General features: G+C 38.7%; 1 protein-coding gene across 1 annotated transcript in view; it reads left to right on the top strand.

Moving 5' to 3' along the window:
* Positions 1 to 21212, top strand: part of LOC126175574 (fatty acid synthase-like) — a 186678-nt gene that overhangs the window by 393 nt on the left and 165073 nt on the right. The window contains exon 2 of the mRNA XM_049922432.1: positions 19088 to 19351. Coding sequence (XP_049778389.1) covers positions 19232 to 19351 — 120 coding nt within the window. The 5' untranslated portion in view covers positions 19088 to 19231. The remainder of the gene's footprint in view (positions 1 to 19087; positions 19352 to 21212) is intronic.

Below are 21212 nucleotides of genomic sequence, written 5' to 3'. Positions count from 1 at the left end.
CAGGCCTCTCCATAAATCCCTAAGAGTACGAGGGGCTGGAGATCTCTTCTGAACAGCACGTTGTAAGGCATCCCAGATATGCTGAATAATGTTCATTTTCCGGGGAGTTTGGTAGCCAGCAGAAGTGTTTAAACCCAGAAGAGTGTTCCTGGAGCCACTCTGTAACAATTCTGGGAACATGGGGTAGAGCATTGTCCTGCTGGAATTGCCCAAGTCCATCATAATGCACAATGGACATGAATGAATGCAGGTGATCAGATAGGATGCTTACGTACGTGTCACCTGCCAGACTCATATCTAGACACATCAGGGGCCCCATATCACTCCAACTCCACACACCCCACACCATTACAGAGCCTCCACGAGCTTGCACAGTCCCCTGCTGACACGCAGGGTCCATGGATTCATGAGGTTGCCTCCATACCTATACAGGTCCATCTGCTCGATACAATTTGAAATGAGACTCATCCAACCAGGTAACATGTTTCCTGTCATCGGCAGTCCAATGTCGGTGTTGCGGGGCCCAGGTGATGTGTAAAACGTTGTGTCATGCAGTCATCAAGGGTACACAAGTGGGCCTTTGGCTTTGAAAGCCCATATCGATGAAGTTCCACCAAATGGTTCACATGCTGACACTTCTTGATGGCCCAGCACTGAAATTTGCCGCAGTTTGCTGAAGGAATGCAGTTCTGTCATGTTGAACGATTCTCTTCAGTTGGCATTGGTCCCATTCTCACGGAATCTTTTTCTGGCTGCAGTGATGTTAGAGATTTGATGTTTTACCAGATTCCTGATATTCTAGGTACACTCATGAAATGGTCATACAGGAAAATCCTCACTTCATCGCTACCCCTCATGTGCTGACTATAACACCGTATTCAAACTCACTTAAATCTTGATGACCAGCCATTGTAGCATCAATAACCAATCTAACATAATAATAATAATAATAATAAATAATAATAATAATAATAATAATAATAATAATAAAGATTTTATTGTCTTTAGGCCATTACAGCAATTGACAACATCAAATGAAGTTACAATTTATAATACAGTGTGATAAGATATTGACTACTGAAATATTTTAGCTTATATTACAATAAATGTACATTGGGTCATCTGTTGGATCACTGCATTTTACAGTTGAAGAATTCATTGATATTATAAAACCGGTGGGCAATAAACCATTCATGCAGTCTTTCTTTGAATGTATATTCAGGAAGATCCTGTATAGCATGTGGCAGCTTATTAAATAGTTTGTGCCCTGTGACTTCATAGCTATTTATTGATTTTGATAATCTGTGGTAAGGCGTGTATATGCGTTTGATGCTTCTTGTGTTGTAAGAATGAACATTTTCTCTACGTTTCACATCTTGTAGGTTCTTCTTCGTAAAGATTAAGACATTGTATATATAGAGGTTTATTACTGTCATAATTTTTTGTTTAGTAAATAAGGGTTTGCCGTGAGCCTTATGTGAAGAATTTGTAATTATCCTAATGGCTTTCTTCCGCAATAATAGGATGTCATGTATATGACTACAGTTACCCCACAAGATAATGCCAAAGGATATTATACTTTGGAAAAATGCAAAATAAGATGATCTGATGTGTGTTTCATGTACACAATTTCTGAGTTGTCTTAATAAATAAATTACTCTAGATAGCTTACAACTAATATAGTTTGCATGTTGGCCTCAGGATACCTTTTCATCTAAATAAACTCCCAGGAATTTAACAGAACTAGGGTCATCAGCCAGTGGCTTGTCTCTTAGAGTGAAGATTATCTGCTGAGTTTTATTTTCATTTAGCAGGAAACCATTTGCTCTGAACCAATATGCTGCATGAGCGAGTGTATTTTCAGCACAGGTTTTAAGGTCATTAAGATTGTTACTGCTATGAAGAAAAGTCGTATCATCTGCATACAATACAGTGGTGGATCTAATAAATGAGGTGAGGTCATTGATCATTATCAGAAACAGGAAGGGGCCCAGTACAGATCCCTGAGGCACACCTACACTTAACATTTTCTATGTTTGACATTTCCTTACTAACACAAACTACCTGTTTACGGTTGTTGAGATAAGATTTTAATAGTCTGAGACTGTTTCCTTTGATGCCGTAGAATTCTATTTTCTCTAGTAGTGGCGTGTGCTCAACACAGTCGAAGGCCTTGCTTAAGTCACAGAATGAGACCTGAGCAAAGCCTTTGTTCTCAAAAACTTTGACGATGTAACTGACTACTGTGTTGATTGCATCAATGGTTGACAAATTCTTCCTAAACCCGTATTGTGTAGCATTAATTATTCCTAGATTCTCAAAGTGAGATGATAATTGTTGGTACATGATGCATTCTATTACCTTGGAGAATGCGGGTACTATTGAAACAGGCATGTAACTAGATGGAGAGCCTTTATCTCCCTTTTTGTATACTGGGACGATCCTAGACAGTTTTAACTCATCAGGAAAATATCCCTCAAGTAAGCACTTGTTTATGCAATGGGTTAAAGGGTACAGAATGCAATCACACACTTTTTTGGCAGGTTGCATGATATGCCATATATATCTAAGCTATCAGATGATTTCAGTTGTTTTATGACACCTTGTGCAAATCTAGGCGATACTTCGGAGAAGGTTAGCATGCTTGTATTTAGTGACTGTCTACCCCAATTTTGGGAGAGTAACTCTGATGGACTAATGTCTGGTTTGATAATTGCGTCTCCTATTTCTTTCACTGAATTAATAAAAAAACTCATTGAATGTTTGAGGTGGGATATTAATTTTGTCTTTTTTAGTATCTGTGGCAGCACTGTTAATTACTTTCCAAGCGGTTTTGCATTTATTGGTGGAATTATGTATGCTGTTGGCATTGTAGGTTTTTTTGGCTTGCAGGATGCCTTTTTTGTATTCATTCCTGCATTCCACATAGGCTGATTGGCCGTAGTCAGACTTCATACTATTTTACATGTTGTACAGTAACAAAACTTGTTTCTTCAGATCTGTCAGCTGTTTAGTGTACCATATATTTTGTCTGTTTTGAGATCTGGATTTGTGGCTGCTGTCCATTATTTTGATTTTATTTATGGGAATACTATGGTTAAATAGGGTCAAGAATGCATTTAAAAATCTATCAAATATTATTTTGGCTGGCAGGTCATTACTTGATGTGTAATGTCCATCGACACTACAATGGCCAAACCAGTCTCTGTTAACAAGGGAATTATGAAATGTGTTAATTTTATCCTCAGTTACAGGTCTGGTAATCACAACTGTTGGGACATGTTGAATTGAATTGAATTTATTTGATTCTGTAGGATTACATTGTGTACAGTAAATGTACGTGTAATATAGGATATGTCAAAGTATTAACATTCTTTTTCACTTATTTTTCTACACCTTTAGCTTAAATTTTTTACATCACTGATAATGAGTAACAATATATACAAATTTAATGGCATAAGTATTCTGCAACACTGTAAAACTCTTTTTCAATGAGATAGTCTTTAAGTTTCTTTGGAAAGTCATTGTGAAGTACACTATCTTGCAGGTTTTTGGGCAGACTTCTTAGTAGTCTGATACCAGAGTACTGGGGTCCTTTTTCTAGCATCGCCAGTCGGTGGGGTATGCTCCATACTTCCTTCTTCCTTCTTGTATTGTGGGTGTGTACACTAGCATTTGTAATCCAGTCCTCACTACCTTTTGTGATGTACATTATTGTTTTGTATATATACAACGATGAAAAAGTTAAGATACCTAAATTCTTGAAACAGTTTCTGCACGCTTCAGAGGTCTTTCTTCTTAAAATGGTCCTAATTGCTTTTTTTTTGTAATGTGAACACTCGTTTTGTCTCTTGTTTGTTTGAGTTTCCCCACACAGTCACTCCATACTGTAACTATGGTTCGAAAAGTCCATGATACACTGTACACAGAAGGTTCTTGTCTGAATACTGTGATAGCTGCATCATTAAGAATATGACAGAGCTCAATTTCTTACAGACATTATTAATATGTTTTTTTTCCATTTCAGTTCATTATCCACAAGAATACCTAAGAATCTAGCAGATTCTACTTCTTCCAGCCTTGTTCCATCAACCTCTAAATCCATGTCTACAGCCTTTTCCTTGTTTTTAAACACTGCATACATAGTCTTTTTTAGATTTATAACCAGTTCATTTTCCAACAGCCATTGAGCTGTGACATTTGCAGATATGTATGCTCTTCTCTCAAGCTGTTCCATATTTTGGTCACTATTTAGTATTGTCATGTCATCAGCATACAGTATTTTCTTTTCTTCCTCCTCAACGCCTAAATCATTGACAAATACATTAAATAACAATGGCCCCATTACCGAACCCTGCGGCACTCCATATTTGATGAATTTGGTTTCCAATTGGTATGAGTTTCCTAATGATACATACTGCTTGCGGTTGCACAAGTATGATTTTATCCATTCACCTGGTTGCCCCCGAATGCCATAGTTGCTTAATTTTTGTATCAGCATTTCATGGTCAATGGTGTCAAATGCCTTTGAAAGATCCAGAAACATTGCAGAGACAACCTTTTTCTCATCTAAGGACTGTAAAATGTATTCTATTAGACTGACAATTGCTGATTCTGTAGATTTACCCTTTCTGAAACCATGTTGTGTGGGTATGAGAATGTTATGTTTGTCCAAATAGTTAACTAATCTGGTATACATAAGCATTTCTAGGATTTTTGAGAAACCTGATATCAGTGAAACTGGTCTGTAGTTGTTGGGATCATCCTTACACCCTTTCTTGTACACTGGCACTACCTTCGTTGTCTTCAGTTTTTCTGGAAAAATTGCATCTCTGAAAGAACAGTTTGCTATGTTCAGCAGTGGTGTTATTATCTCCTCACATACCAGCTTTATTACATGATTTGATATTTCATCATCACCAGCTGATTTCTTGGACTTCAGTTTCTGTATAGTTTTCCGCAATTCATCTTCCGTGACTGGTCTTAAGAACATAGTACTGCATGATATTTTTGGTACCTTAATACCCTTCTGTTTTTGACTATTTCTTTCCAATTTTAAGTTTTGTACTACTCTGATATAGTTATTATTCAGTATGTTTGCTATTTCCATACCATCTGTGACCACTGTGTTGTCTATTTTAATTGACCTAATACCTTCTTTTTTGTTTGACCCATCTTTTTACTTTCTTTCAGCATTGATTGCATTCCAAGCTGCCTTTGCCTTGTTTTTTGAGTTCGCTATAGTGGTGTCAGTTGCTCTTGCTTTGGCTTCTCTTATTGTTTTTCTATACTCCTTTTTTAACATTTTATAGTTTTCAGCTTCGCCCATCCATCTCACATCCTGAAGCTTCCTTCGCTGTTCTAGTATTTCACTGGTAATCCACTGTGTTCGATCTTGCTGCCTTTCTTGTCTCTTTACTTTGGGAAATGCTACATTAAAATGGTACTTAATTGAAACTTCTTGGCAGATTAAAACTGTGTGCCCGACCGAGACTCGAACTCGGGACCTTTGCCTTTCGTGGGCAAGCGCTCTACAATCTGAGCTACCGAAGCACGACTCACGCCCGGTACTCACAGCTTTACTTCTGCCAGTACCTCGACTCCTACCTTCCAAACTTTACAGAAGCTCTCCTGCAAACCTTGCAGAACTAGCACTCCTGAAAGAAAGGATATTGCGGAGACATGGCTTAGCCACAGCCTGGGGGATGTTTCCAGAATGAGATTTCCACTCTGCAGCGGAGTGTGCGCTGATATGAAAGCGAGTTCGAGTCTCGGTCGGGCACACAGTTTTAATCTGCCAGGAAGTTTCATATCAGTGCACACTCCGCTGCAGAGTGGAAATCTCATTGTGGTACTTAATTGTTGAAATAAATGCATCATATTTTTCATTTACACTCTGGGCCTGTAGGGTTTCATTCCAGGTTTCCTTACTTAACATTCTTCTAAAGATGTTGATATTTTGTTCACTGATGATCCTAATTTCTTTGGTTGTTTGTTTTGGTTCTGATACTGTGTCATTACTTCTGAAAAAGCTGATTAGTTGTCCATGATGATCAGATATTTCTGTCTGAACTACATGTGACTCATAGTTAAACATATTAGTAATTATGTTGTCAATAACAGTCTCACTTTGTGAAGTCACTCTTGTTGGTGCAGTTATTGTCACTTTCATGTTATGCTGTATTAACAATTCTTCAAAATCCTGTTTTAATTTTGTGTCTTTTCCCATGTCAATGTTGAAGTCTCCACATATAATAAGATTTCTCTTCATATTCATTCTCAGTAAGCAAGCAATTTTTTTTAGAAATATGCTAATATTGCCACATGGTGACCTGTACACACAAAACACTAAAATCCTCTGCCACTATACCAGTAACTTCAAAGTCTTTTTCTCTAGCTATAGGTAATTTAGCAGCTTCGCTGTTTACATTCTTTGATAGAGTACCTGTTTTAATATATATACAAACGCCACCACCCTTATATTTAGATCTGCAGAAGTAACTAGCTAGTTTGTAGTCCTTTATTGCAACATTATGTATTTTACTTTCAGTTAGTCCATGTTCACTTATGCATAATATGTCTGGTCTTACTTCACTCAGGAGTACTTCTGCTTCTAATTTTTTGTTACCAAAGTATTGAATATTTTGATGAAGTACTTTTATGTAATTTTTCTTTTGTTGGTTTACATGTTGTGAGCAGTATTCTGGGGCAAATTCTTTAGTATCGTCTTTTTTTGTATGGTGCTTATATTTTTCTTTCCCAGCTCGAGTGTATGATTTTTCACCCCCTTCAGGCCATATTAGTTTCCCTTGCATCTAATGATTTTGCAGACATCTGCAAACATTCTGCTGAACGTTACAGACCCCAGTCTATTTAAATGCAAGCCATCCATTGCTAGTGAGTTTTCACATAGGAATTTGTTTGGGTCTATAAAAATTGCCCCAAGACGATCACATTGTTCTTTAAGAGCACAGTTTATTTTGGCGATATATTTTTCACTCACCGACCTTCTGTTTATGATTCCGCTAAGTATCAGACGAGATCCTGCATACATATTTCTTGCAGAACGAATCATGTTTCTTGTTTCGCTTGCCATTTCTTCCTCACTGCTGCTCCTTAACGAATTCGTTCCAACATGTATAAACACCCCATTATAGTTATGTCTGGTTTCAGAATCTGGTTCTGTGGTATTTTGTCTTGCATTTACCATATTTTTAAAATGTTTACCGAGTTGATGCGTTCTAATTCCAGGTCGGACGTCGATCTTGCAATTGGGACAGCGATATTCTTCAGCAGCGAATCGCCAATTATTAAAAAGTCATTTTCCTTTTGTTGCATATCTGTCGCCTTGTTTTTCCTTTTGCTGTATGTCACCACCTTCCATTTATATTTATGTTCCGGTTTTTGGCTTACTGAGTTTACCGAGACATCAACGGGAACACTTGAAATGTTGTTTTTAAAGTACGATCGGTCACTCGTATTTTCGCGATCTTTTTGCTTTTCCGTTTGATGGCTTTTACACACACAGGACTTCTTTTCTTGTATTAATGTATCATTTTCTTTCTTGATGGTCAAAAGTTCGGTTTTTAATGCCTCAATGTCACTTTATAATTTCGTTTTATGTATCAACTGCACTTACAAGATCGGCCGTTTCGTCACGTAAACAACCGTGACATGTCCACGGAAAATCATCGCTGACGAACTTTAGATTTACTTTCGCGCACTTTTCGTGTAACCAGAAGTTGCATTTGATACACAGAATACCCTTCATGACACGCTTTTTACATTCTCTACACGAAGAACTGTTCATTTTTTGCCTTTTTAGCGAGAGAGAAGCGTCACTACACTTTCCTATAGGCGCCGTCTTGTGTCAGCCTGTCAGAGGTTTTGCATTGCTCCTATTGAGGGGAATTTTACTTGCATAATTTAGAGATGCAGAGTCATGGTCAGAGAGTGGGGACACTACAACATCACATGTGTTTTCAGTGGTCTTGAAGTTTACAAAGATGTTATCTAAACATGCTTTGTTTCTTGTGGGCCTGTTATTGACATGATGTAAATTGTATTGTCTTAGTAAGTTTTCCAGATCTGCAACACTACCCTTACATTTAGTAACATCAAAATCAGCATTCAAATCACCTCCTATTGCAATATCATAGTGTAGCCATTTAATATTACTTAATTCACTCAGTAACATGACCATTTTTTTCTAAAAATATGTTAATGCTTCCTTTTAGTGATGTGTACATGGATACTACTATTAGCTTATGACTATTAATGATTATAGCCATAACTTCACAGTGCTGTTCATCACACAAGGAATTTAAGTAAAGTTTGGTTATTGTGCAATTGAGTGACTGGTTGCTATAAATTGCCACACCACCTCTAATGTGCTCTTTCCTACAGTAGCTATTTACTATACTAAAATTGTCAAATTTGGTAACTGCAAGTTCATTCTCATTAGCCCAGTGTTCACTCAGACAAAAAATATCAGACTGGTTATCAAGACCAAACTCATTTATGATAAGTTCTTTATCTTTCAGTCCTTGAACGTTAAGGTAACATATTTTAAGATCCATGCTCTTATTGCTTACACACTGAACACTATGGTGATTGGTTTTCAAACCTTTTACAAGGCTTATCTTTTGGATTTCTGCCTCTTGTTCCCTTGTACTAAAAAATTGTTCACTTGGAGTGGTAGCACATCTACTGTTGGATGCCTACTCTTCCCTCCTTGTGATGATATTGTAGATGAGGCTGCTACTACAGGAATTGATGGAACTGCTGTTATGGTGTGTGTGGAGGCACTGTTGTGGCATCTGGTGACTGAGGAGATAAGGTTGTTGCTTCTTCTCCTGCTGCTGTTGAGTCTTGCTGATGAAGTGTGATAGGTACTGCTGCTGCTGCTGCTGTAGGCATTATTGTGGCAAGCAGTGACAGTGGAAATTTGGATGTTGCTTCATCTTCTGCTGCTGTTGAATCCTGTAGATGACGTGTGGTAGGTACTGCTGCTGCAGCGTTTGTTATGCGTGTAGGTACAATTGCTGCTTCCACCTCTACTGCTGCAATAGAAGTAACCATTTCTCCAGGCTCTGCTTGCATCAAGCAAGGAACTGGAAGAGCAGCAATTACTTCTTGGTTGTCCGATGCTTTCAGTATCATGCTGATGTTTTGGCACAGAATCTTCTTGCCTCTGTAATTAAGGGGCATGCCATGTCTCGTGTAACAGTCTCTTTGCAAGGAGTCCATACTTATAAAATATGCATTTTGGTAGGCCCTGCAAATCTTTGAGTATTGCCTGTTTGCTTTTTTGATTTCCATGTTCACGCATGACCATTCCGAAAGGTCATGCCTATGTGGAATTCCGAGTACAACAACTGATTTCTCTTCTGTTGAATTTAGTATGGCCTTAAGGTTTCGTGTTGCACTGTGGAGGTCGTTTTTATATACATTATTGGCTCCAGCTATGACGACAATATGACGATCATTTTCAGTTTCTATGTTTCTAGTGAGTTCTTGGATGGGTTCACCTGGTTTTACAATACTAGTTGCTTGTATACAATGACTGTAACATAGTATTTTTGCAATTTCACGTCCATGGCTATCAGAGAATATTTTCACTTTGAGTTTGTCTTCACGTTTATTGCGGAAGTTTCTGCTCATGTGCTTGTCACTATATAGATTCGGTGTGTTGTTGCTGTCACACTTTTCCATGGATTCCACATTTACATCTGAATCTAGTGAATGAAAACGTTTTTTTATAACACAGGAATTCTACAGTCCCTGGGTTTCACACGACCAACCCTTTCTGGCCTAGTAAACATATGTTGCCTTGTTGTTTCTGCCTTTAAGCCTATATCCACTTCAGAGCACTCGTTTATTGTAGGTAGGACACTGAAACTGCTTTTACTGCCATGGTTCATTCCATTTGTTGTATTTATCACCATTTTGCTTCTTTTTTCCGCGATCATGCTAGTACTGTGCTCCCAGTTCCTCGTTTTACTTGCTTTGGCGATTGGGATATTACGCGCCTTTTTCAGTTTGGCATTTTCATTTTCTAAATGCGCAGTGTCCCACCTTAGTACATCTACAATTAATTGCAGGCTTGATACACGTTCATTTAGCTTCACTATTTCACTGTTATAATGTATGTATGTTCCGTTTTTCACCACACAACTATAACTTTTGTTCACTTTCTCACTATAAACAACTGTACCAGACACTTGTTGTCTTATATAGGCATTGCCGACTGCAGTGCCATATTCTGCGTGTTTACATATTTGTTTATTTGAATATACATGCCTATACCAGTTTCTTTGGCACTTCAGTGTGTATAAAACAGACTGTGTGTGTGTGTATGTGTGTGTGTGTGTGTGTGTGTGTGTGTGTGTGTGTATGATAGTCCAGGATCTCCTCCCAGCAAACTTCATGAGTATCATCTCTGTGTGGTTTACAACCTCCTAGCTCCATCAAGAGTAGAGATATGGGTAAAAATGTTTTTACTCGCCCTGCCATATAGGTTACCCTGCTTGACAGTAATGTGAGAATAGTATCAGCCTGCCTATTGACCTGCTATGCACAGCAGCCTACACCTCTGTGGGAAGAAACAGTTTTCCAGCTGCTGCATTGAGGCTAGCCTGGACAACAGGCATGTTGTGTTGTAGTAGTATTGGCCTACTTTATTGACCTGCTTTGCATGGCAGCTTATACATCAGGGGAAAAAAAACAGTTCTCAAGAGCTGTAGGCTACTCTGTGCAATAACCAAATAAATGGTTCAAATGGCTCTGAGCACCATGCGACTTAACTTCTGAGGTCATCAGTCGCCTAGAACTTAGAACTAATTAAACCTAACTAACCTAAGGACATCACACACATCCATGCTCGAGGCAGGATTCGAACCCGCGACCGTAGCGGTCGCTCGGTTCCAGACTGTAGCGCCTAGAACCGCACGGCGACTCCGGCCGGCTGTGCAATAACCATGCTGTCTTTGTGTAATATCAGTCTGCTGTATTGCCTCATTTTGCAGGGTCTACATGGACAGATGGGTATGGTTGGGGAAAAGTTGAGATGGATAGGGCAGAGGATGGACAGAAAAAGAGGTGGGCAGGAGGTAATGGATAGAGAGAGAAGGAGGAGAGGCTCAGGGTGAGGGGAAGGAGGAGATGGATAGAGAGAAGGGGAGGATGAGGTGGACAGATATGTGAGGAGGAAGACATGGGCAGAGGTAGCAGTAGGAGGAGAACAACAGATAGAGGGGTCAGAGGAGATAGATATAGGGAGGGGAAGGATGAGATTTGATCTGAGAGGGGGCAGAGGATAAAGGGGAATTGGAGTGGCCAGAGAAAGGGAAGAAGGAAGGGATGGAGAGACAGTGATGGAGGAGGAAATGTACAAGGAGAGGGGAGGATGAGACAGTCAGATAGAGAAGGAGGAGGGGAAGGACAAAGAGGAAGGAGGAGGAGGTGTGCAGTGGGAGTTGGAGCAGGAGATCGTCAGAGAGGGGGGGGGGGGGGGAGAGCAGGAGATGGACAGAGAAAGAGGGAGGAGGAGATGTTCAGAGAGAGGGGAAGGAGGAATCAACAGAGAGAAGTGGAGGGGAGGAGTGGGAGATGTAGCAGGCAGTTGGAATATAGAGAGAGGTAGTGAACAGATGGAAAAGAAAGGGCAGAGGAGGAGATGGGTAGAGAGATAGGTTAGTTTATGGATAGGGAGAGGGGGGTATTAAAAGGGAGAAGGCAATGGCCAGGAAGAATGGGATGGAGTAGATTAAAAGAGAAAGGGGAGAGGATAAAATGGACATGGAGATGGGGGGAAGAAAGTGAGGAAGGTGGAGGAAATGGGCAGAGAGAACAAAGGGTGGACATATGTGTAATATGTTTGCCCTACATGCACGTTGGCAAAGCTGCAGGTAACAGCTAGTTTGTGTTGTAATTATCACTTTGTCATATTAAATCATAGTCTTCCCATACATGTATATGGGTATATATTGAGAAAGCCCATATGAATTTGCAGATGATATAGTACTAACTCAAAAGAAAGTAATTTTACCAGAATAATGTAATAGTTGACCCAGGGATTGCAATTACCCAATAGTGTGTAACCCTTGAAACAATCAACGGCTTTCTTCATGAAGGCTTGAGTGTTCCTTTTTGTGCCCTGAGGCAACGGGGCTCCTACTCAAAATATTACACTTATCACCAGAATTAGTATTCCATTCCCCATAGCGAACGCATTATTGTGGCCAAGATAGACACGAAGCCCACACCTACTACAGTAGTACAAGTTTATATGCCGACTAGCTCTGCAGATGACAAAGAAATTGAAGAAATGTATGATGAAATCAAAGAAATTATTCAGATAGTGAAGGGAGACGAAAATTTAATAGTCATGGGTGACTGGAATTCGGTAGTAGGAAAGGGGCGAGAAGAAACATAGTAGTGAATATGGATTGGGGCTAAGAAATGAAAGAGGAAGCTGTCTGGTAGAACACAACTTAATCATAACTAACACTTGGTTCAAGAATCATGAAAGAAGGCTGTATACATGGAAGAAGCCTGGAGATACTGACAGGTTTCAGATAGATTATATAATGGTAAGACAGAGATTTAGGAACCAGGTTCTAAATTGTAAGACATTTCCAGGTGCATATGTGGACTCTGACCACAATCTATTGGTTATGAATGTCGATTAAAACTGAAGAAACTGCAAAAAGGTGGGAATTTAAGTAGATGGGACCTGGATAAATTGAAAGAACCAGAGGTTGTACAGAGTTTCAGGGACAGGATAAGGGAACAATTGACAGAAATGGGGGAATGAAATACAGTAGAAGAAGAATGGGTAGTTTTGAGGGATGAAGTAGTGAAGGCAGCATAGGATCAAGTAGGTAAAAAGATGAGGGCTAGTAGAACTCCATGAGCAACAGAAGAAATATTGAATTAAATTGATGAAAGGAGAAAATATAAAAATACAGTAAATGAAGCAGGCAAACAGGAATACAAACGTCTCAAAAATGAGATCGACAGGAAGTGCAAATCGGCTAAGCAGGGATGCCTAGAGGACAAATGTAAGGACGTAGAGGTTTATCTCACTAGGGGTAAGATAGATACAGCCTACAGGAAAATTAAAGAGACCTTTGGAGAAAAGAGAGCCACTTGTATGAATATCAAGAGCTCAGATGGAAACTGATACTGCGTGAAAAGTTTGACAGAGCACTTAAAGACCTGAGATGAAACAAGGCCCCGGGAGTAGACAACATTCCATTAGAACTACGACAGCCTTGGGAGAGCCAGTCCTGACAAAACTCTACCATCTGGTGAGATAGATGTATGAGACAGGTGAAATACCCTCAGACTTCAAGAAGAATATAATAAATCGAATCCCAAAGAAAGCAGGTGTTGACAGATGTGAAAATTACCGAACAATCAGTTTAATAAGCCACGGCTGCAAAATATTAATGCAAATTCTTTACAGACGAATGGAAAAACTAGTAGAAGCCGACCTTGGGGAAGATCAATTTGGATTCCGTAGAAATGTTGGAACATGTGAGGCAATACTGACCCTATGACTTATCTTAGAAGCTAGATTAAGGAAAGGCAAATCTACATTTTTAGCATTTGTAGACTTAGATAAAGCTTTTGACAATGGTGAATGGAATACTCTCTTTCAAATTCTGACGGTGGCAGGGGTAAAATAAAGGGAGCGAAAGGCTGTTTACAGTTTGTACAGAAACCAGATGGCAGCTATAAGAGTCAAGGGACATGAAAGGCGAGCAGTGGTTGGGAAGGGGGTGAGACAGGGTTGTAGTCTATCCCCGATGTTATTCAATCTGTATATTGAGCAAGCAGTAAAGGAAACAAAAGAAAAATTCGGAGTAGGTATTAAAATCCATGGAGAAGAAATAAAAACTTTGAGGTTTACCGATGACTTTGTAATTCTGTCAGAGACAGCAAAGGACTTGGAAGAGCAGTTGAACGGAATGGATAGTGTCTTCAAATGAGGATATAAGATGAACCTCAACAAAAGCAAAATGAGGATAATGGAATGTAGTCGAATTAATTCAGGTGATGCTGAGGGAATTACATTAGGAAATGAGACACTTAAAGTAGTAAAGGAGTTTTGCTATTTGGGGAGCAAAATAACTGATGATGGTCGAAATAGAGAGGATATAAAATGTAGACTGGCAATGGCAAGGAAAGCATTTCTGAAGAAGACAAATTTGTTAACATCAAGTAAAGATTTAAGTGTCAGGAAGTCGTTTCTGAAAGTATTTGTATGTAGTGTAGCCATGTATGGAAGTGAAACATGGACAGTAAATAGTTTGGATAAGAAGAGAATAGAAGCTTTCGAAATGTGGTGCTACCGAAGAATGCTGAAAATTATGTGGGTAGATCACATAACTAATGAGGAGGTATTGAATAGGATTGGGGAGAAGAGAAGTTTGTGGCACAACTTGACTAGAAGAAGGGATCAGTTGGTAGGACATGTTCTGAGGCATTAAGGGATCACCAGTTTAGTATTGGAGGGCAACGTGGAGGGTAAAAATCGTAGAGGGAGACAAAGAGATGAATACACTAAGCAGATTCAGAAGGATGTAGGTTGCAGTAGGTACTGGGGTATGAAGAAGCTTGCACAGGATAGAGTAGCATGGAGAGCTGCATCAAACCAGTCTCAGGACTGAAGACCACAACAACAACAACATCCCCATTCTGCCTATGTGATATCCTAATCCATCCCTATGTTATCCTCACTCACAGTTTTGCCCTCAACAGGTCATTCTGCTGTAGCAACATAGGAGCAAGTCCTGCACCATACACCAACCCACCATCTTCTACTGCAGTCCAGTCACAGGCATTTCCTATCTTATTAAAGGTATAGCCATGTGCAGAAGCAACCATATGATATTACAGCTGTCCTGCAATTACTGTGCAGTATTCTGTGTGAGTATGAAAGTTAAATTAGCTGTCTACCTGAAGCATGCCCACTGCCAAACTGTGGCTACCCATATGGTTAACTACTTAGTTGATGAAGATGTTTCTTCCTTTTGCTGAACATACCACATTCCAAAAATCAATGATTTCAACAGCTGCGTCTGTATACATTTCATTTAGAGCAACTCCCTCCCTGTCTTTCCCCTCTTCACCTCTAAAGCACCAGTTCCTCTGAGTTACATAGGTAAGAAATATCCCTCCAGTTCACCTCCCAGTCTTGCTATCCCCTTGGCCTAAATTTACACTAAATCCATTCATACACCTTATTTTTTCCATTCCTCTTCAGTGATTTTCCACCCTATGCTTCCCCTGTTCAGCCCTTGTACTTTGTTTCCTGCAAATGTCATCTACATATTCTTCTGTCTCACATCCTCCCTTCTCAGTTTGCTGATAATTGCCCTTTAATTCAATCCTAATTTTGGTACTGATGCTGAGAGCAACATGTCACCCTCTCCTGCCTTCCAAAATCTACCTAACTTTTTCTTGCTCCACACACTCATACCTCTTCCATTTGCTACACTCCTTTCCTCTTACCCATCCAGCCAGCCTGGGTAACTGCCTATTAAATAATCAGTATCATTGTAGGTGTGTGCTGTGTAGCTGTGTAATCATGAGAACTAGTCATAAAGTTGTCATTATGACCTTGAAAAATAAATATGTAGCTATGAAAGTTGGTGATGGAATTTGTCTACATATTGACCCTTCAATGTGGCACATGGTTCTCAGCAATGAACAACATGGCACAGACCTCAGTTGTAGAAGTCTGCCTTTTAGCTGTTCAGCAAATGTCCCCTGTCAAAATACAACTTGTTGTCATTCTGTAAATGCCCACCAAGCAATGGTTTCTTCATCTGAGGAATAAATAAGTAGGGTTGTTGTTATGGAGCAACAACATTCTCTTGGACAGCTTCCTGACTAAAGCAGTTATCTCTATTGACTTGAGCCATGCAGGGTAGCCGAACGGTCTGAGGTGCCTTGTCACAGTCTGCACGGCTCCCTCCCGTTGGAGGTTTGAGTCCTCCTCGTGTGTGTGTGTGTGTGTGTGTGTGTGTGTGTGTGTGTGTGTGTGTGTGTGTGTGTGTGTGTGTGTGTGTGTTGTTCTTAGCATAAGTTAGTTTAAGTTAGATTAAGTAGTGTGTAAACTTTGGACCGATGACCTCAGTAGTTTGGTCCCATAAGACCTTACCTCAAATTTCCAAAAAATTTCTATTGTCTTGATACAGCCAAAACATTCCCTCAACTACTTCAGTTTGGTGAGCTTTCGAATAGTTGGAAGCAGTCATGGAAACCAGCATATGGTGACTTTTGTCATGTTCAAGATGTTGTGCAAGAAAATCAGTTAAAATAAGATGAAAATAATATAAAAGCAACATAACAAAAAGAAAATTTTACAAATTAAGAAACAAGCTGTACTATCAAATGATGAGTTTTTATGCTTAGGGCAGCTGAGGACAACTTGATAAGACGATGGTTTGAAAAGTTCTTGGAACGGAGTAGAAAAAAAGTACTTACATCACTTAAACTTTTTTTGTTTTTCAATGTAGCCTCCTTGCAGATTAATGCACTTGGTCCTACAATGTTCCAGTGCCTTGATCCCACTTTGAAAATGAGTTTCCTCCAGGCCTGCAAAATAGTTGTCAACTCCAGCTATCAATTCTTCGTTTGAAATGAATCTTCCTCCACCAAGAAAAATTTTCAGTTTTGGGAAGAGAGCAACACTGATGGAGCCATATCGGGTGAATAAGCCAGGTGTGGCAACAATTCATACCTTAGTTCATTTAATTTTGCCATGGTGATGGCATACGTGTGCACGTGTGAATTGTCTTGATGGAAGATGACTTTCTTCTTTGCTAAGCCTGGCCCTGTTTTGCATGTCTTTTGTTGCAATTTGTCCAGGAGGTTAGCATAGTGTTCTCCAGTAATTGTTTGCCAAGCAGGGAGATAATCTACAAACAGAATCCCCTTCGCATCCCAGAACACTGATGCCATGACCTTTCTTGCCAATGGAATTGTCTTTGTTTTCTTTGATGTCAGAGAATTATCATGTTTCCATTGCTTTGACTGTTGTTTTGTCTCTGTGGCATAGTAGTGCACCCAAGTTTCATCTGTGGTCACAAACTGGCACAAAAAATCTTGTTTGTTTCTCCTAAAACAGGCTAAACATTATTCTGATATGTCCATTCTCATGCGTTTTTGATCCAGCGTCAAGAGTTGCGGCACCCATCTTGCAGATAATTTTTTCTTTTCTAACTCTTCAGTTAAAATGTGATATATCCTTTCAGATGACATCTGGCAAGTGTGAGCAATTTCACGCACTTTCAGTCAGCAATCCTCCAAGACCATTTTGTGAACCTTTGCAATGATTTTGTAGTGAGTGACACATCTTGGCCGACCACTGTATGGATCATCATCTAAGCTCTCCCAACCTAATTTAAATTCATTTGTCCACTTGGCAACAGTTGAATATGAAGGAGCAGAGTCCCCCAGTGTATTCTGGAAATTGGCATGAATGTCCTATGCTTTCACACCTTTCTTTATGAAGTACTTAATCACTGCTCAAATCTCATTTTTTTTTCCATCTTCACAAATCACTAGATGGGCCACAGAGCCACGTCACCACCAAAGCTCTCTTCCAAGAGCACTGATGTAGCACGTGTTTACCGGCAACAGTCCAATGAATATCACTTGAACAACTCGTTGCGCTTTCGAGAACTTATCGAACCACCTTCGTATATGCAAGAGAAGTATGTAAAAGAGTACAAATGGCCCTGAGTGCTTTTGTTGAACTGTATAAAATTTTCAGAACTAACATTTTTGGATATCTGGAAACGAAATTAACATCAGGTTTGAGTCCTAACACAGACAAAAAGACAGACTGGTATGAAAGACATAATTCTAATTGTGATTGTGGCGATGAAAATGAAATAGAGAATAGGAAAATGAGTAGCATATGTACTAAGGAAATTCACTGCTGGATTCAAAGATATAAGACAAGGCAATGATGATGACATAGTGGTAGGTCAGTAAACAAAATCATAAAACATGTAAGAATAACATCAATGCCTATCACTGAAGATAATAATACATTGAAAAGTGTTGAGAGCAATGTTCTCCAGCTGATAAATAGCTGACTTATAGAGCAAATCGTGAATCATGAAATAACTTTCTCTTTAAAAAAATAAATAAGAAGAAAGAAAGAAACAATGGGAAAATATAACAGATTTATGACATTCAAAACCAACTGGAAATTGTTTGAAAAATTCAAAAATAGCTAGATAACTTTTTAACATAAGTGCCAAGTCAATCGGCAAGAAGACTTAATCATGCTTTACAATTTCTTAAAGACCAGTTGACTACAGCTTAATCACATGGCTCAGTGGTTGATGCTGACCTTGTATTTAGGAGAAGCAGTGCATGCAGAATTACTGTAAAATTAGTATTTTTTCATGATTTTTCAAAATGTTTTAGTCCAGTTCTGGGTTGATTTGTATAACAATACTATTGTTGACTATAAAATTATGAGAAGGTATGAAATAGTACTTCTTACAAACACACATAAAAACACATGATGCTACCTTAGCTTTTGGTTTCACTAACACCATTTCCTTGGGGAGGAGGGAGGGATGTATTGGGGAAGGTTGAGCAGGAAGATCAATGGACTCACATCCTGGAATGAGAGCATACCACCTGTTTTGAGGACAAAGAGAGATGAAGATCTTTGCCTCCCCTTGTCACCACAACATTTGTGTCCCTCTCATCCTGGCATCTGAGATATCTGCCCCTCCTTTTCAACCTTCTCCAACCTTGCCCTCTCTTTCCCAAGGAAGAAAGTACTAACGGTTCCAAAAGCTATGGTACTGTTATGTTTGTGTCAGCAGTAGTAAATATTTCAGTTCCTGAACATAAATATTGGCCAGTAATTGTGTCTCTTAATTTTGCACATTTTTACGTGAAGGCAGAAGCCTGTGGAACTATTTCATTATCATGTCATTTAATTCCACCATCTGATCTAAATAAACTGTGTGTATGTGTGGAAGTTTATAAGTTTTATGAATAATTATAAGTTTTATGAATAATAACATATGTCAATATGTTTTAGGCGAAACTATATCTGATTTGTGAGACAAATTCTACAGAAGAAGCCACAAAACTTGGTACAGAAATAACAGTCTGCAGTAAACCAACAATAAATGATTATGATCTAGTGCTAACTGATAGTTTAGATCAGAAACGAAGTCTGACAATGAAACATGATGGTTTCATGATTCTACTTTCAAACACTGATAGTCTTCATACAGATATGAAAGTGCTATCAAGAATTTCTTCAAGTGATGGAACATACATATACTTGCTCCAAAAGGAAGTAAGTGAAGTGATCTTATATGTTGAATATACAAGTATGAATATGAAATGAACACTGTATAAAATGCCATGTTTCTTACATAAGGATGCATGTCTTTAAAAACTCAGTATTTAGTCTTTTACTAACATCTTTAAAAACAGTTGACTCAATCTTTAAGAAAAATCTAACAAAACTTGGAAAAAATCCTCTATTTTTACATTCATTGTGAGATAATTTTTTGGAACAATTTATAATTAATTTAGTCTACAAAACATATCTGAATAAATTATAACTTGATAATAAGTAACAATTTTACTTCGTTTCTCATGAGAATAATCCCAATGTGCACTTCCAGGAGTAGTTTTAATATATTATTTGAAATTGATAATTTTTTCTCTTTCTGACTGTCCTTTGAGGTTATGTTATACTGCTAATCTAAATGGACAAGGACATGAATATGTGATTAAAAAGAAGAGCCACTCAATTGATATATGGTATGCCACAGAGAAATGAAGTATGAAACAATCAGTAATTTGTAAAGCCAAGCTAGTATTTTCCATTCAAGATACATAATATTGATTATATCATTACCATCCTTGTGGAACTTATTAAGCCATAGCATCAGGCTAGCATTAATTTGGATCATTTTTTTTTCTCTAAAAATGTCTACCTGATTACAATTGAGGAGTCAATGTATGTTCTATTACTATATTTACTGGCCCTTTGCAGAGAATAGTTACGTACATCAAAGAAGTCAGCTTATTTGTCTGTGATAAGTACTCAAATGGTTCAAATGGCTCTGAGCACTATGGGACTCAACTGCTGAGGTCATTAGTCCCCTAGAACTTAGAACTAGTTAGACCTAACTAACCTAAGGACATCACAAACATCCATGCCCGAGGCAGGATTCGAACCTGCGACCGTAGCGGTCTTGCGGTTCCAGACTGCAGCGCCTTTAACCGCACGGCCACTTCGGCTGGCGTGTGATAACTACTAGCCATATTAGTTTTAATATGTAGATTGTTAAAAATGTGAGCCACTAATCCTTATCCTGACATTTCAACTTGTGATGAGAGAGAGAGAGAGAATGGAATATCCATGGTGTTTGCTGTGATATGCTGTATAGGGGAACTAGATTATATAATTTTCTACACACAAAATAAATTATAATTCAAGCTAACATGTGGACTACATCTGGTAGGGATAGATTAGGTAATTTTTTAACAAGAAATACAAAAATTAAGACTAATGATATAGAAAATAAATCTGAATATGAACTGGTTGGAGAACAGTCACCACAATAAGTGAACATGAATCTGATTTCATTTTTCCTAGTATCATTTTCAATAATTACAAATATGTTACTGGTGGTAATGAACACTGTCATGCAAAACTGATACTGAATGCAACATCAGACAACTGCATCAAACATCTAATTTAAAGTCCACATGAAAAAGAGAGACTGAAACTTTCTGGCTCCCAACACACCCATTCTTTTTTAAAGTGTTGTCAAAGAGACAGAAATTAGAAAGGATCATATTACTACATGAATGAAGGCTACTAAAGGTAAAAATATCATCACCAAAGGTAGGAGAATAGTTGTATCTGACAGAACTTAAGTAAGTAAATGAGTAAATATGGGACTGTGAATCCAATGTTCTGAAATTCAGTGTTCTGAGGGGACCAAACAGCAAGGTCATTAGTCCCATTGGATTAGGGAAGAATGGGGAAGGAAATCGGGCATGCCCTTTCAAAGGAACCACCCCAGTATTTGCCTGAAGCGATTTAGAGAAATCACGGAAAACCTAAACCAGGATGGTTGGACGCGAGTTTGAACCATCATCCTTCTGAATGTGAGTCCAGTGTGCTAGCCAGTGCACCA

This window comes from Schistocerca cancellata, chromosome 3 (assembly GCF_023864275.1).
Source record: "Schistocerca cancellata isolate TAMUIC-IGC-003103 chromosome 3, iqSchCanc2.1, whole genome shotgun sequence".
Classification (NCBI taxonomy): Eukaryota; Metazoa; Arthropoda; class Insecta; order Orthoptera; family Acrididae; genus Schistocerca; species Schistocerca cancellata.
Note: the sequence above shows the minus strand (reverse complement) of the source record. Positions and strands in the feature narration are given on the sequence as shown.